Consider the following 18610-nt stretch of genomic DNA (forward strand, 5'->3'; position numbering starts at 1 on the left):
AAAAAATAAAAAAGTATAAGTCGGTAGAAGCGTGCACTTAGCTTATTTTCTCCCGACTTTGTGTCACATGACCTTCATAATGTAAGTCTATGGGACTGGCGCTCAGCTGTCCATTTCTCTCACGGATCGTTCTCGTCGACAGTCGGGGTCTAAACACTCAGACCCTGACCAATAAAAACTTTTTAACTATCCCTAGGACATGTCAAAAGTTTTTTCTATTGACCGTTACATTTTAATTCAATCCGCACCTTAGAATTTTATTAAACAATTTTACAGTCATCTTTTTAGTGATTTTAACACTTTTTATCCATCCAGGGTTAATGCATTTTCTCTTACGCAGAGGTACCCAAAACTGAGAAAACCTTTGAAGAGCGGCTGATACTCAAGGCGTTCCTTCTGAAGTTTGTGAACTCCTATGCCTCAATATTTTATGTGGCCTTTTTCAAGGGGAGGTAAGCTGTGCCCTGAAGCAAGACTGTAAAGTAAAATGATATTGTAGGACCTGTTATATCAGTAATAAGTGACGACTGTGCAGCTCAAAGGAATCAGGTGAACTTTTTCTGTCCTTTCGATGCTAAAATTGTCAAAATTTTCAAAAAGTTGTGAAATAATACATAAATGGGGTTTGAGGGTATTTTCTTATAAAAACATCTTTTGTCCATATGAACTAGTAATGCACATGGATGTAATGGATCCGTTGTCTCTAACACAGTCCTTAACCCCTTAAGGACCGGAGGTTTTTCCGTTTTTGCATTTTCGTTTTTTGCTCCTTGCCTTTAAAAAATCATAACTCTTTCAAATTTACACCTAAAAATCCATATGATGGCTTATTTTTTGCGCCACCAATTCTACTTTGTAATGACATCAGTCATTTTGCCCAAAAATCTATGGTGAAGCGGGAAAAAAAATCATTGTGCGACAAAATTGAAAAAAAAACGCTGTTTTGTAACTTTTGGGGGCTTCCGTTTCTACGTAGTACATTTTTCGGTAAAAATGACACCTGATATGTATTCTGTAGGTCCATACGATTAAAATGATACCCTACTTATATAGGTTTGATTTTGTCGGACTTCTGGAAAAAATCATAACTACATGCAGGAAAATTAATACGTTTAAAATTGTCATCTTCTGACCCCTATAACTTTTTATTTTTCCGTGTATGGGGCGGTATGAGGGCTCATTTTTTGCGCCGTGATCTGAAGTTTTTAACGGTACCATTTTTGCATTGATAGGACTTATTGATCACTTTTTATTCATTTTTAAATGATATAAAAAGTGACCAAAAATGCACTATTTTGGACTTTGGAATTTTTTTGCGCGCACGCCATTGACCAAGCGGTTTAATTAATGATATATTTTTATAATTCGGACATTTCCGCACGCGGTGATACCACATATGTTTATTTTTATTTTTATTTACACTGTGTTTTTTTTTTATTGGAAAAGGGGGGTGATTCAAACTTTTAATAGGGGAGGAGTTAAATGATCTTTATTCACTTTTTTTTTTCACTTTTTTTTTGCAGTGTTATAGGTCCCATAGGGACCTATAACACTGCACACACTGATCTTCTATGTTGATCACTGGTTTCTCATAAGAAACCAGTGATCAACGATTCTGCCGCATGACTGCTCATGCCTGGATCTCAGGCACTGAGCAGTCATTCGGCGATCGGACAGCGAGGAGGCAGGAAGGGGCCCTCCCGCTGTCCTGTCAGCTGTTCGGGATGCCGTGATTAGCCGCGGCTATCCCGAACAGCCCGACTGAGCTAGTCGGGAACTTTCACTTTCACTTTTAGCCGCGAGGCTCAGCTCTGAGCAAAAGGGTTAATAGCGCGAGGCGCCGCGATCGGCGCTGCGCGCTATTAGAGGCGGGTCCCGGCTTCACTATGACGCCGGGCCCGCCATGATATGACGCGGGGTTACTGTGTAACCCCGCGTTATATCAGAAGAGCAGGACCAAGGACTTACCGGGACGTCCTTGGTCCTTAAGGGGTTAAAGGGGTATTCCAGGACTATTATTTTTTTATCAACGGGTTAAAAAGTTAAAAGTTAAACAGATTTGTAAATTACTTCTATTAAAAAATCTTAATCCTTTCAATAATTATCAGCTGCTGAAGTTGTGTTCTTGTTTTCTTTCTGGCAACAGTGCTCTCTGCTGACATCACTGCTTGTCTCGGGAACTACACAGAGTAGAAGAGGTTTGCTATGGGGATTTGCTTCTACTCTGGACGGTTCCCGAGACAGATGTCATCAGAGAGCACTTAGACAGAAAAGAACAACTCAACTTCAGCAGCTCATAAGTACTGAAAGGATTAAGATTTTTTAATAGAAGTAATTTACAAATCTGTTTAAGTTTCTGAGCCAGTTGATATGTAAAAAAAAAGTTTTTTTCCTGGATAACCCCTTTAAAGGGGTAATCCGACCCTAGACATCTTATCCCCTATCCAAAGTCCGCAGGGATCTCCGTGCTGCACCCGGCATTCGTTTAGAGCATCGGGTTCAGTGCCGAATGCTCATGATGTCACGTCCACGCCCCGCTCGTGATGTCATGGCCACACCCCCTCAATGCAAGTCTATGGGAGGGGGCGTGACAGCACGATCGGGGTGTGACCAAGACGTTACGAGCCTCTGCCCCGTATCGCCAGTCATCCGGCATGGAGTGAAGTTCGCTACGTGCATCGGATGTCTGATGTGCCGCAATCGAGATAGCGGGGGTCCCCATCGGCGTGACCCCCACGATCGGATATCTTTTCCCCCTTCCTTTGGATAGGGGTAAGATGTCTAGAGGCGGAGTACCCACCAACATTCTGTTTTTCACTTACTCCATTGAAATATAACAGGGAAAAATGTAAATCCTGGACTGTGTGTGAGGCCTCAACAACTGGGTTGTTGTCTGTATTCGGGATCAGAGGCGTCCCAATGTGTGGACCCTCACGATCAGCAAATCATCCCGTATTCTATGGGACAACAACCCTTTTAGGAGTGACTCCTGCTCTGGCAGATTTTGTTGGTCATCCATTTATTTTAAAAAAATAATAATAATAATCTGAAATATCTGTCTGGCTATACCCTACCGCTACCAAATTCGGCTGTTTTCCAGACCCCATTTGAATGAGTTACTTGTAGTGAACCAAGCTCTTAAAGGGGTACTCCGGTGGGAAACATTTTATTTTTAAAGTTATACAGATGCCAGAAAGTTATACAGATTTGTAAATTACTTCTATTTAAAAATCTTAATCCTTCCAGTACTTAGCAGCTGCTGTATGCTCCACAGGAATTTCTTTTCTTTTTGAATTTCCTTTCTGTCTTTTTTTTTGTCTTGTCCACAGTGCTCTCTGCTGACACCTCTGTCCATGTCAGGAACTGTCCAGAGCAGGAGAGGTTTTTGCTATGGGGATTTGCCCCTGCTCTGGACAGTTCCTGACATGGACAGAGGTGTCAGCAGAGAGCATTGTGGTCAGAAAGAAAATACATTCAAAAGGAAAAGAACTTCCCGTGGAGCATACAGCTGCTCATAAGTACTGGAAGGATTAAGATTTTTAAATAGAAGTAATTTACAAATCTGTTTAACTTTCTGGCACCAGTTAATTTAAAAGAAAAAGTTTTCCACCAGAGTACCCCTTTAAAGGCATCGTGAGGGGGCGGGGCTATGATGCCACGAGCTCCCGACACTCTGAGCAGCAGAGTACCCCTTTAATAGCATGTGTAATAAGGAAAGCTGATGCCAGACCCATCTGGTGGAAGCTTATCTCCCCAAAAACAAAAGGATTGGATACGTTAGGCCAACACATATCTAATATATATGGTCTGCTTAAGAATCCTTGATATTTTTGGTAACAAATATTTTTACCCCTAGGTTTGTTGGAAGGCCGGGCAGCTATGCTTATATTTTCAATGATTACAGAGTTGAAGAGGTAAGTAAGATCATAGTGAGTCATTTTAATAAATATAGTGTTGCTATACCAATTTAGCCAAGATAGTTTTTTTTTTGGGTTACTTCGTATTTTAGGATCTCTGTTTTCAAGAATTTCCTATCTACAACTCATTTGTACACATAGAAAGATATAAACTCTGTGAACTTAAAGGAGTTATCCAGGAAAAAACTCAAAATCAAACATCACCTGGCTCCAGAAATTTAAACATATTTGTAAATTACTTCTATTAAAAAATCTTAATCCTTTCAGTACTTATGAGCTGCTGAAGTTGAGTTGTTCTTTTCTGTCCAAGTGCTCTCTGATGACACGTGTCTCGGGAACTGTCCAGAGTAGAAGCAAATCCCAATAACAAACCTATTCTACTCTGTGCAGTTCCCGAGACAAGCAGAGATGTCAGCAGAGAGCACTGTTGCCAGACAGAAAAGAACAACTCAACTTCAGCAGCTGATAATTATTGGAAGGATTTAAAAATTTTAATAGAAGTATTTTACAAATCTGTTTAACTTTCTGGAGCCAGTTGATGTTTTTTCCTGGAATACCCCTTTAAAGGGGTACTCTGGTGGATAACATTTTTTTTAAATCAACTGGTGCCAAAAAGTTAAACTGATTTGTAAATGGCTTTAGCAGCTGTATGCTACAGAGAAAATTCTTTTATTTTTGAATGTCTTTTCTGTCTTGTCCACAGTGCTCTCTGCTGACACCTGATGCCCGTATCAGGAACTGTCCAGAGCAGGAGAAAATCCCCATAGCAAACCTATGCTGCTCTGGACAGTTCCTGACACGGACAGAGGTGTCAGCAGAGAGCCCTGTGGACAAGACAAAAAAGAAATTCAAAAAGAATTTCCTCTGCAACATACAGCTGCTAAAAAGTACTGGAAGGGTAAAGATTTTTTAATAGAAGTCATTTACAAATCTGTTTAACTTTCTGGAACCAGTTGATTTAAAAAAAAAAAAAAAAAAAGATGTTTTCCACCGGAGAACCCCTTTAATCCCACCTCAAAGGGATATCTTGGTCCAACACCTCAACATCTTAACTTTTGCTTCAGTTGATAATGCCATTATCCAAGAAAATTCTTAGGGGCTCGAAAACGTACACATTAAGAGAATACTGTACACTTTACACACTATGATCATGTTTCTTTTGATATGTAAAGTCTTACGGAAAGATGGTGCTGACCAGAGGTCTAGCTCCTAGCGCTTTGGCCCCAATGCCAATTCATTAACAAGCCCTTCTTATATGGACCAGTCTTCCTACTTGAGAAGCCTGGTTCAAAAAAAAGTTTTTTCGTGGATAACCCCTTTAATAGAACACTTATGGTGATTGGCTACACAGCCACATATACTTTACATTTTTTTTTTTAAGTATCTATTAAAAGCTATGTTTTAGGCACACCCTAGACACGTGAATTTGTTGTTCTATAATTTTAATTCCCAAGGTGTAACTGGTACCTTGAATTGCTGTGTTCCTGGTGCCACGGTATCCATTGTACCTTCAAAAGTGCCCAAATAACTGTTTAGTACTCTTCTCTATTAAGGAGACTCTGGTTTGAAGAATATGAGGCAATTTCCTTCCTACTTAAAGGACTTACTTTAAAATAAATAAATAAATAACTAAATAAATAATAATAATATGGTGCTAGGAAGGTGGGAAATGAGAAAAAAAAAAGCCTACTTCCCTAGCCCTGGTCCCCGCAGCTCCGTTCACCTCTGCCTGGTCCCCCAATCTTCTTTTTTCTGAGATGAGTGTTTGAAGCAGTACCGGCTGGCTTAGCCAATCACTGGTCAAAGCTGTGGCCCCCTCGACCAGTGATTGGTTGGACAAGCAGGTCCTTCACCCACACCTCATCTTAAATGCATGAAAAAGAGAGAAGAATGGGGGTTAACAGAGACAAGTGGAATCTGCGTGGAACCACTGTGGGACCAGGGCTTGGTAAGTAAGGTTTTTTTTTCCTGTTTTTCCCCCACCCCAGCACTATATTGTAATTATTATTATTATTATTTATTATTATTATTATTATTATTATTATTATTATTATATTATTTTGCATACTTTAATTACTCTTCATAAGTGGAACTCTCAAGCTATCCCAAAAACATATGTAGATAAAATCTAGCTGATCTCTCAAGGAGCTGCTAGTATAGTTTAATGTGACCTTAGCTGAACAATTTGAAGTACAGAGCCACAGGGGACTCTTGGTGGCCTTAAAGGAGTACTCTACACCTAGACATCTTATCCCCTATCCAAAGGATAGAGGATAAGATGTCTGATCGCAGGAGTCCCGCCGCTGGGGACCCCCACGATCTCGGCTGCAGCACCCAAGACATCGGGAGCACGGAGCGATCTTCGCTCCGTGCCGGATGACTGGTGATGTGGGGCGGAGGCTTGTGACGTCAAGGCCACGCCCCCTCAATGCAAGTCTATGGGAGGGGGTGTGACATCCGTCACACCCCCTCCCATAGACTTGCATTGAGGGGGCGTGGCTGTGATGTCATCAGAGGGTGTGCCCGTGACGTCACAAGCCTCCTCTCCACATCGCCAGTCATCCGGCACGGAGCGAAGATCGCTCCGTGCTCCCGATGTCTTGGGTGCTGCAGCCGAGATCGTGGGGGTCCCCAGCGGCGGGTTTCCCACGATAAAACATCTTATCCTCTATCCTTTGAATAGGAGGATAAGATGTCTAGGGGTAGAGTACTCCTTTAATAGCTTCCTGTGTATGGTTCTCCTGTTTGAATCAGCCTTAAAGGGGTACTCCGGTGGAAAACTTTTTTTCTTTTTTTTTTATCAACTGGTGCCAGAAAGTTAAACAGATTTGTAAATTACTTCTATTAAAAAATCTTAACCCTTCCAGTACTTATTAGCTGCTGAATACTACAGATGATTTTTTTAAAATCTTTTTTGGAACACAGAGCTCTCTGCTGACATCATGACCACAGTGCTCTCTGCTGACACCTCTGTCCATTTTAAGAACTGTCCAGAGTAGGAGAAAATCCCCATAGAAAACATATACTGCTCTGGACAGTTCAAAAAATGGACAGAGATGTCAACAGAGAGCACTGTGCTCGTGATGTCAGCAGAGAGCTCTGTGTTCCAAAAAGAAAATAATTTCCTCTGTAGTATTCAGCAGCTTTTTTTTTTTATAGAAGTCATTTACAAATCTGTTTAATTTTCTGGAACCAGTTGATTTAAAAAAAAAAAAAGTTTTCCACCGGAGTACCTCTTTAAAGCATGTAAAAGAAGAGAATGATGCTGACATCTTGCTCTGGTTTTCTTGACAGTGTGCACCGGGTGGATGTCTGATGGAGCTTTGCATTCAGCTCAGTATCATCATGTTGGGGAAGCAGCTGATCCAGAACAACTTGTTTGAGATTGGAATACCGTGAGTACGCCCAACATTTGCGTCATTTTTTTAATACAGTTTTGTCAAAAGACGGTTGGTTTTCTGAGGGTTATGTGCGAATTCCAAATCATGTAAATCTTAAACTTTTTTTAAACTTTTTTTTTACTTTTATTTCACTTTTTAACTGATTTACTCCTACCTGGCCCTGCAATCAGCTCTTCCTATTCTATGGCTCCTGAGAGGGCTCCGGAGCTCTGAGGGGGGATCCACGGTCCTCTTCCTGCTGCTGCACCCGCTGACTGAACGAAAACAGCGGGTCCAGCAGCGGGAAGGGACCGTTAACCCCTCCCCTGCCGCTCTGTTATTGGCTGGACGATCGCCAGCCAATAGCAGCGTTGCTGGGGCGGTGACAGTATTGTCACCGCTCCCCAGCAACGGCAGGTGATAGGCGGTGTACTGTACACCACCGATCACCATTTATTTCCAGGTCATCGAGTCACAAGTGACCCGAATGACCCGAAACGCTGAAAATCGCTTGCGTGATTTCTCAAGCGATCGCCGACATGCGGGGGTCCCGGGACCCCCTCGGCATTTGCACGGCATGCCTGCTGAAGGATATCAGCAGACATGCCGATACGATCTCTGCCCGGTGCGGCAGGGACCGGAAAACGCCAGGACATTCGGGGACGTCCTGGGTCCTTAAAGCCCAGGGTGCGGGGACGTCCCCGTACGTCCTGGGTCCTTAAGGGGTTAAAGTAGTGTCGAAAGGTTTGTGAGGTTTTTGCCAACTAATTTTGATGGTTTCTTGTCAGGGACAACCAATTATGGTATAAAGTTCCTGGGGCAATCAGGTCCCAAGCCTGGCACACAACTTATTTTGTCTGGGAAGCTTCCACCAGCCATGATGGCCATTGAGATAAAAGGCCAACTCTGTCATACAAGGACAGCTTAAGTCCTCCAGAATGGTATTCGCTCATACAGAGTAGCACTTCATTCGATCACATGGAAGGGGGATTAAAATGTAGAACCCCCATTATGATGTTGATATGAAGAGGGGTTGTCCCATAGAAGACTGTCTTTTTGATGGAATTTCTCTTAAAGGGGTACTCCAGTGGAAAACATTTTTTTTTTTTTAAATCAACTGGTGCCAGAAAGGTAAACAGATTTGTAACTTACTTCTATTAAAAAAATCTTTACCCTTCCAGTACTTATTAGCAGCTGTTTGCTACAGAGAAAATTATTTTCTTTTAGAATTTTTTTTTGTCTTGTCCACAGTGCTCTCTCCTGACACCTCTGTCCGTGTCAGGAACAGTCCAGAGCAGCATAGATTTGCTATGGGGATTTTCTCCTGCTCTGGACAGTTCCTGACATGGACAGAGGTGTCAGCAGAGAGCACTGTGGACAAGACAAAAAAGAAATTCAAAAAGAAAATGATTTTCCTCTGTAGCATACAGCTGCTAATAAGTACTGGAAGGGTAAAGATTTTTTTTAATAGAAGTAATTTTCTAATCTGTTTAACTTTCTTGAATCCGGTTGATTTAAAAAAAAAAAAAAAAATGTTTTCCACCGGATTACCCCTTTAAACACTACATCCTGGAGATATGATTATTGCGGGTAGCCATTTTCTGAAGGTCACTATACACAAAATGGATGAACTCACTGATTTTGGGAAGACCAGCCAACCATGTCATTTGTTTAGGGGCCTCCCTTTTCTCTCCCGACAGATGAAGTTGTGGAAAAGAAGGAGCAGCCATGTTGAATTTCAGCTACCTAATCCCTTTGTCCTTGGAAAGATATGACACCAGAGGAGTGTGGTAGCAGCTTACTATCCGCTTCTCCTCTTAGAACACATAAACACTCTGTAAATTAGTGTTGAGCGCTAATATTCGAAATGCTAATTTTTACCACGAATACTGGCACTTCGCGATTTCACGAATATTTAGAATATAGTGATATATATTGTAATGGCGAATATTGTTTTTTTTTTTTTTTTCAAAATATATACCAATATGCAAATATGCGAATATGCAAATATTTGCAAATATCAGCATTGGACACTGATCCCTCCCTTCTTTTAGGTGAAAGATATAATTGTGAATGCGCACTATGCAAATTTTATTACGAATTTTCACAAGAAAAAAACAGAACGAACATAGCAAATATGCGAATTTCGCGAATATAAGACCATTGCGAATATTCGTCCATATATTCGAGAAATATCGCAAATTCGAATATGGCCCCTGACGCTCATCACTACTGTTAATGTGTATAGAGGGAATAGAAGAAATATCTGCCAGTCGAGCAAGCTTTTGTCCATCTCATGCGTTTACCTTAAAGTGTACCTGTCGACAAACAAACAAAAAAAAAACTAAAAACTTTTGACTATCCTAAGGTCATGTCAAATGTTTTTATCCGTCGAGTCGGAGCGTTCAATCACAGGAAAAATTGAGGAGAGAAGCAGATGGCGTGAGTTCCCCTCCCCGCCCTGTGTGGACGATGGCCCCATAGACTTACATTATGAATTCTTCCTCGTTAAGTGACAAAGAGTCTTAAGAGAACACCCTAAACATGCACTTAACCCAACTTGTTCTCGTGATTGCTTGAGGTTTTAACACTCAGACCTGACCAGTCAAAACTTTCAAAAATGTCTCTACGACGTAGCAAAAGTTTATATTTTTTTCATGACAGTGCCCATTTAAATGTACAGGTTACACATCCGACCATGACATTTTACATAACTTGGTTGTCTGCAAAAATGGTGCCCCCCCCCCCCCCTCACATGGACTTTGTCACAGAGGACCATGTAAACAATAGCGGCACCTTGATAGACTACATGATCTTGCTACATCCATTGAAACCCCCTTTCCTCTCAGGCATATAAAAGATGTTTGAGGTGGACACTTTGGACACAGGAGTCACGTGATCCATTTCTGGAACAGTTGCTCCATCAGTCCTCCACCATCACCATCATTCATCTAGTCTCCTGACCTGTAAACTACACATTAAAGGGGTACTCCGCCCCTAGACATCTTATCCCCTAAAAGAACGGGAATAAGATGTCTGATCGCGGGGGTCCCGCCAATGGGGATCCCTGCTATCTCGGCTGCGGCACCCCAGACATCCGGTGCATGGAGCGAACTTTGCTCTGTGTCGGAAGACTGGCGATGAGGGGCGGAGGTTTGTGATGTCATGGGCACGCCCCGCTCATGATGTCATGGCCACGCCCCTCAATGCAAGTCTCCCATAGTTTTGCATTGAGGGGGTGTAGCCGTGACATCACGAGCGGGGCGTGACCGTGACGTCACGAGCCTCCAGCGCTGCACCCAACGCTCTAAATGAAAGCTGGGTGCAGCAGGGAGATCGCGGGGGTCCCCAGCGGCGGGACCACCCGATCGGACATCTTATCCCCTATCCAAAGGATAGGGGATAAGATGTCTAGGGGCAAAGGAGTCACGTGATCCATTTCTGGACCAGTTGCTCCATCAGTGCTCCACCATCACCATCATTCATCTAGTCGAGCGAACTTTTCTCTCTGTTGGATGACTGGCGATGAGGGGCGGAGGTTTGTGAAATCACAGCCACGCCCCGCTCGTGATGTTGCAGCACTGGAGGCTCGTACCATCACGGCCACGCCCCCTCAATCCAAGTCTATGGGAGGGGGCGTGATGGCCGTCACGCCCCCTCCCATAAACTTGCATTGAGGGGGTGTAGCCATGACATCCCGAGCGGGGCGGGACCGTGACATCACGAGCCTCCAGCGCTGCACCCAACGCTCTAAATGAACGCTGGGTGCAGCAGGGAGATCGCGGGGGTCCCCAGTGGCGGGACCCCCAGATCAGAAATCTTATCCCCTATCCAAAAGATAGGGGATAAGATATCTAGGGGCAAAGGAGTCACGTGATCCATTTCTGGACCAGTTGCTCCATCAGTGCTCCACCATCACCATCATTCATCTAGTCTCCTGACCTGTAAACTACACATTAAAGGGGTACTCCACCCCTAGACATCTTATCCCCTAGGAATAAGATGTCTGATCGCGGGGGTCCCGCCGATGGGGATCCCCGCAATATCGGCTGCGGCACCCCAGACAACCAATGCACGGGGCGAACTTTGCTCTGTGCCGGATGACTGGCGATGCGGGGCGGAGGCTCGTGACATCACAGCCACGCCCCGCTTGTGGTGTCGCGGCCACGCCCCCTCCCATAGACTTGCATTGAGGGGGCATGGTTGTGACATCACGAGCGGGGTGTGAGCATGACGTCACGAGCTTCCAGCGTACCAGCACAACACCCAACGTTCTAAATGAACGCCGGGTGCAGCAGGGAGATCGCGGGGGTCCCCAGCGGCGGGACCCCCCCGATCAGACATCTTATCCCCTATCCAAAGGATAGGGGATAAGATGTCTAGGGGCAAAGTACATGTTTTAAGTTTTCTTTCTATGATATTATAAAACCTCTGTTTATTTATGTGCGGTTCAGAAGTTTCACTCAACCTCATGTTTATATTCTTGGATTAAGATACTGTACACAACATGTTGTAGATGCTTCAATGGCACCAGGATTACAGATAAAGGAGAAGAGATTTAGCGGTGAAATGAATCACAAGTGGAATGCATTTATACCATTATGACAAGCACGGCAAAACATGCAAACACACGACGCGGGCTTTATCTCAACATATCATGTTTGTTCTGCCATTTTAGGAGAGTTTGGGACCTGAGTTATGCGTGAAACGATAACAGGCAGGGTTTTATGGGGCATGCAGCACAGCAGGTGGTGAGGGTCACGGAGCGGAGCATGCGTAGTCCGCGCATTTCTCCTTTGTCTTTGGTTGGTTTATGAGATTTCGCACAGTTGCCAGACGTCGTGTCAAGAAGATCAAATCTTTGGACATTGTAATAGCGTCTGACATCATCGGACAATAATGGCGCTACCTTATGAGTCTCACTGTCCATAAGCAACGTCCTGACTCACATTTTGCTGTTGTTGCACGAAAAGACATTAAAGGGATTCTCCGATGGAAAACGTTTTATTTTTTAAATCAACTGGTGCCAGAAAGTTAAACAGATAATTTTTTTTTTTTTTTTTTTGTTTTTTTTAGCACCTTCACAATTATTTTTTAGTATGAAAATATATACATTGTAGATTTAAAACATTTCCTTTAAAGAGGTACTCCGGTGGAAAAAAAATTTCATCAACTGGTGCCAGAAAGTTAAACAGATTTGTAAATTACTTCTATTAAAAAAAATCTTAATCCTTCCAGTACTTATTAGCTGCTGAATACTACAGCGGAAATTCTTTTCTTTTTGGAACACAGAACTCTCTGCTGACATCATGACCACAGTGCTCTCTGCTGACATCTCTGTCCATTTAAGGAAATGTCCAGAGCAGCATACGTTTTCTATGGGGATTTTCTCCTACTCTGGACAGTTCTTAAAATGGACAGAGATGTCAGCAGAGAGCACTGTGCTCGTCATGTCAGCAGAGGGCTCTGTGTTCCAAAAAGAAAATAATTTCCTCTGTAGTATTCAGCAGCTAATAAATACTGGAAGGATTAAGATTTTTTTTTAAAGAAGTCATTTACAAATCTGTTTAACTTTCTGGTACCAGCTGATTTAAAAAAAAATTCCACCGGAGTACACCTTTAAAGGAAATGTTTTAAATCTACAATGTATGAATTTTCATACTAAAAAATAAATGTGAAGGTGCTAAAAAAAATAAAATAAAAAAAAAAACTGATCCAAAAATTGAAGTTATATGGACATTTAGATGGGTGGTACTACCTTTGGAGGACTAGTATGCCTTATAGACATCAAAGAGGGAAATCCCACCCTCCCAACGCCCCCTGTATTAGCCAGAGAAGAAAGACAATAGGTAAGATTACCTCTGTAATTAGCTCTTAAGGGGGTACTCCACCAAAAACTCCTTATCCCCTATCCAAAGTATAGGGGATAAGATGTCTGATTGCAGGGGTCCCGCCGCTGGGAACTCAGCTCCATGCCAGATGAATGGCGACTACAGCCGCCTACCTCCATTCATGTCCATGGGAGGAGGTGTGACGGCTACATACTACATACATACCGACAACATACTCCGCCCCTAGACAGCTTATCCCATAGGAACTGCCACTGGGGACCCCTGCGATCTCCCTGCTGCACCCAGCGTTCGTTTAGAGCGTCAAGTGCAGCGCTGGAGGCTCATGCGATCATGGCCGTGCCCCCTCAATGCAAGTCTATGGAAGGGGGCGTGGCGGCCGTCACGCCCCCTCCTATAGACTTGCATTGAGGGGGCATGGCCGCGATGTCACAAGCCTCTGCCCCACATCATCAGTCATCTGGCACAGAGTGAAGTTCGCTCCGTGCACCAGATGTATGGGGTGCCGCAGCCGAGATCGTGGTGGTCCCCAGCAGCGGGACCCCAGCAATCAGACATCTTATCCCCTTTCCTTTGGATAGAGGATAAGATGTCTAGGGGCAAAGTATCCTTTTACGATACTTGTGTTAGAGATTTGATGAGGGCCAAGATCTACCGACAGAAGCTGAGATCTGGTAACAGGTGTCGAAATCTGACAAGGTCTGCCAATGCCAATTGAATAAACTTATCAGATTTTTTTCATTTTTTTGTAGAACACATTTGGGGGAACTTATTAAGCCCTGTATACTGGTTTACTGGCATACAAAAATTGGAAATTTTTGTACAAGCCTCGATTTCCATAAAAATGTGCAATCTTACATCGCTCGTGCTACTTTTCCAAAGTGTGGGGTAAAGGGGCACGGCTTCCCAAAAGTCAAAAAATTCAACAATTGGTGTAAATGACTTCATAAATTGTTAAAATCTTCTCCAGCTTACAGCTGGCATAGATTTTAGTCAAATGTGCTTGGGCAGCCAAAGATCTCCTGAAGAGGAGTACACATGTTAAAGGGGTTGTGGGCTGCCCTGCCTTTCGGAGCTCCGCTCGCAGCGTCCGGAAGTTCATTACTCCGAACGCTGTGTGCGGGCTTCCGTGTTTGCGGCCGCCCCCTCGTGGCGTCACGCCCGCCCCCTCAACCAAAGGCTATGGGAAGGGGGCGTGACAGCGGTCGCGCCCCCTTCCCATAGACTTTCGTTGAGGGGGCGGGCGTGACGTCACGAGGGGTTGGGCGTGACGTCACGAGGGGGCGGCCACAAACACGGAAGCCCGCACACAGCGTTCGGAGTAATGAACTTCCGGACTCTGCGAGCAGAGCTCCGAAAGGCAGGGCAGCGCACAACCCCTTTAATATGTTCAGCGCATCTTCTTCTAGCTAAGTTTTACATGAGAGCAATTCCAGCCTTTGTATTTTCCTTGTATACCAGCTGGGTCTGGTATGAGCAATAGGTATGAATACAACCTCAGCTGGGAACCACCTTCATTCCAAAGAGCCATAGATGGTAGACAACAACCAAATAATAAAAATCAACAAAAAGTTGAGCACTGTGGACTTTGTCTACCTACTAGCATGGCTGATACAGTAGTCTACAAACACCAAAGCTCATTCTGAAGAAACGCAAAGGAGACTCGTTGACGTCACAGTTCAGCCCTTCCGATGAACGTATACTTGGGTGTCAGGGGCAGCGCTCCGGCCATTAATTCTGGCCATGAGCTCTCCCCCCTCTTTAACTGGCTCCGGGACTCCCGCACGCATGTCCCGGGCATTACTAGGGGCAACGCACCCCTTCTGCCTGTATTGTCGGCTCCGGGACTCGCTATGCGGAGCACTCCCACATGGGAGCCCTGGGCATCTCCTTACCTTCCTCCGTCCTCGGCCTCTCATCTGTCTTGCTTCGCTGGTACGTGCATCCCCTGTTCTTAGTGCGCGCATGTGTGGTGTCCCAGTAACGCATTCTATACGATACTTGTTTATTTATGGGTCCCCATAGCCAGAGTCCCTAGGACGTAGGGATCCCTATTAGTCAGTCTACCCCTAGTCGCCTCTATCCTAATGTATAATTAGTAATTTATGCATAGATTAATGTAAATAGAATAATAGATGTAAATAAATGGTTAATTACTTGTTTCCATTAGCGTTGCAAGACATGCGGGTCATGTGACGAGGTGAACTCTATGGTATTTAGCTTAAGGACCTTTGGAGGCCCTGTGACGTAAGCAATCCCATCACACCATGTAATGGTGAATGGCAGACATTCGGACCAATCAGATTCGCCACACCCCCTGCCCATATAAGGGAGCGGCGGCCATGTTTCTCTCTCTTACCTCGTGGGCTGTCAAGCAAGCAAGACCTGTACAGCAGTAATTGCAGTGAGTTAGGCCTGAGCCTTGCGGCAACGGCTGAACAATTATAATTTATAGAGTGTATCACTTCCCAAACACTCTGCAGCATCACCGGACCTAATAACTCCCCTAAATCCGGACGGATCTGCAAATCTCTTCCTAAATTCAGAGACTTATTGTCTAGTTCAAGGTCCGCAACTACTGCCAGTCACTAAGTAACTAAAGGACTGTTTGTATGAGACTGTTACTGTGACGTGAATATTGCAAGCACTTCAGTAAACGTTATTCAAGTTCAAGTTCAAATCTCCTTGTGGACCTTCAGTTATTTTATGCACCTATCGTTACTGGGAAGGGCGGCGATAGGCCAGAACACTGATTCAGCATGCCAGCCCTCAGCCTGGCGTCACAAACTCTTCTAGGGTTAACATTAACCCCTTATATACCGATACCATACCACCACCACCACCATACACCCCCCCAAGGGCTACCACACGTGCACTAGCATTGCTAGGTTTAAAGAGCCAGTACTCCCTTAATTGGTGCCCTGCTGGGCGGACCCTATATTAGTCCGGCACCTCCCTAGTGTAGTGCCGGATCTTCATGCCTCGTGCCTAGGAGAAAGCATTACTTTTGTGTGTTCCATATAGTGTTCCTACCTCTAGCTTCTGACCTGACCTTGCTCCTTTTCTGCCTGCCTCCTGACCTTGTGCCTTTGACCTAACTACGTTTCCTTGCCGCCTGTCTCCTGACTTATTGCCTGTGACCTGACTACGCTACCTTGCTGCCTGCCTTCTGACCTGTGCTTCATCTGACTCCGCCTTCTTCTGTGCCAAGCATCACCTGGGCAACCTCTGTGGATGAATCGTGCCTGGGTGCCGCCTACCACAGCAAGTCCATACCACTTTGCGGCAGGCTCTGGTGAAAACCTTAGACTCCGCTCCCTGGTACGGTTCAGTCATAGTCCACACAGGACAGCGGATCCACTTCAACTACTCAGCCCTTACGGTAAGATCTTTACATTGGGCAATCTGTAAAAAAAAGTGCCACAGGCCCCATTTACTTCAGTAGCTGTAACATAGGCAGCTTAGTGACTGCGTTTTCTCGTTTTACAACTTTTTACTCTGACTCAAAAGCATATCTTGCTGCACTTTGGTCAGAATAGAAACTCGTGTACGTGTGGGAAATGACCCAAACATAGTCAGTAGCTGACTACTTTACCGCCATTGAAGTAAATGGGGTCCGGGGCGCAATTTTGACAGGTTGCTAATGCATACGTGCATCCGAAGGCCAGATCCTGCTGTGAACCCTCTATTATAAACATACTACTTATACTGGACTACTTACATGTCATCTCTAATAAAGTGGATTTAATCCATACACAGCACAGCCACCTTTCCTTTAAGGGTCACTATAACCCTCCACTAGATGGCGATCATCTACTAAATATCAGAAGGTCCTCACAATTCCTATGTAGATGGTCTCCCCTCTATAGTAGGGGGTCACCTAGGAATAAAACTCTTAATAACATCATTAAAATGTGAAATAGGACCAATATGCTCTAAAGCTGGAGCTTATTTTATGGTAAATGGTGACATTTTAGCATTCTAGCATTTAGCAATATATATGGACTTTGTTAGCTTTGAGTTGTTTGCATTATTTCTAATATAGTCTATTATTTCTTTTAATCAAGAAATAGATATAAAAAAGCCAACTCTTATTACTTCATAAAGTCTACATATAATACTGCTGAATTCCCTTTAAATTATTATTATTTTTATTTACTCAGTTCTTTTTTTTTTTTTTGTATAATTTTTATTGAAATACATTTTTCAATAAAAAACAAAAACAATTACAATTATAGTGACATTGCTGAGGCTATAGGCTATGGATTGATAAGAAAACAGTTGCATCACTAAGGCTATGGCCTATAAACTATTTAGGAACTAGTGACGTCACTGGGGCTATAGCCTATAAATCCATTCGAAAAAAGACATAACCGACAACAGAGTCTATGAATTTATTAGAAAACTGTGAAATCGCTAAGGCTATGGCCTATAAACTATTGAAAGGGGTACTCCAGTAGAAAACTTTTTTTTTTTTTTTTAATCAACTGGTGCCAGAAAGTTACTTACTTCTATTAAAAAATCTTAATCCTTCCAATTCTTTTTTTTTTTTTTTTTGGAACACAGAGCTCTCTGCTGACATTATGACCACAGTGCTCTCTGCTGACATCTCTGTCTATTTTAAGAACTGTCCAGAGTAGGAGAAAATCCCCATAGAAAACATATACGCTGCTCTGGACAATTCCTAAAATGGACAGAGATGTCAGCAGAGAACACTGTGTTCCAAAAAAAAATAATTTCCTCTGAAGTATTCAGCAGCTAATAAGTACTGGAAGAATTAAGATTTTTTATTAGAAGTAATTTACAAATCTGTTTAACTTTCTGGCACCAGTTCATTTAAAAAAAAAAAAAAAAGAAAAGGTTTTCCACCGAAGTACCCCTTTAACCTGGGTAGGAAAGTAATATGAAAAAAGAAAATTAGCCTAGAAACATGTTTAAAAATGTTAGCAATAAGGCAACTTGGAAATATAAGAAGGCACTAACCTGGGAGGATAGGAAGGAAGTCCGAATTCTGTAGGCCCACTGCGGGAAAACGCCACAGGTCTGTAAAGAGCAGCTCTGTGAAGTGCGAGGTACAGAAGGAGTGCACGGTAGAGCCAGGGGAGAGTTTCTATATTTGCGCAACATTTATCAAAGGACGTGTGCATTTTTTGTAAATGTTCATTCTTCAAGTGGAATCCGCAAGCAGAATCCAATAGAAAAATATAAACAAGGAGGGTATGTGTAGCTCACTCAGGTATACTATCATGAGGTTAAAGGGTCACTCTCATTAAACCTATTTTTTTTGCTATAGCACTCCTTATGGTAAATAAACAATATTTCTGATATACTTTGGTTATTAAAAATGAAGTTTTCTATGTTTTATTTGTGCTTAAAAAAAGCTCAAGAGCACATTTTCCCCCATCTTATACACAGATTTAGGACCGAAGCCTAAACACAGGAAGTGCAGCCTGGAGTGCTGAGG

The 18610-nt window shown here is 43.4% G+C and overlaps 1 protein-coding gene across 3 annotated transcripts in view; it reads left to right on the forward strand.

Annotated features, from left to right (window-relative positions):
- Positions 1–18610, forward strand: part of ANO2 (anoctamin 2) — a 233914-nt gene that overhangs the window by 158473 nt on the left and 56831 nt on the right. For all 3 annotated transcript variants that reach the window (XM_056517209.1, XM_056517211.1, XM_056517210.1), the window contains 3 exons: positions 341–452; positions 3857–3914; positions 7212–7312. In XM_056517209.1, the coding sequence (XP_056373184.1) occupies positions 341–452; positions 3857–3914; positions 7212–7312 (271 nt within the window). The remainder of the gene's footprint in view (positions 1–340; positions 453–3856; positions 3915–7211; positions 7313–18610) is intronic.

The sequence above is a fragment of the Hyla sarda genome, chromosome 4 (assembly GCF_029499605.1).
Source record: "Hyla sarda isolate aHylSar1 chromosome 4, aHylSar1.hap1, whole genome shotgun sequence".
Taxonomy (NCBI): Eukaryota; Metazoa; Chordata; class Amphibia; order Anura; family Hylidae; genus Hyla; species Hyla sarda.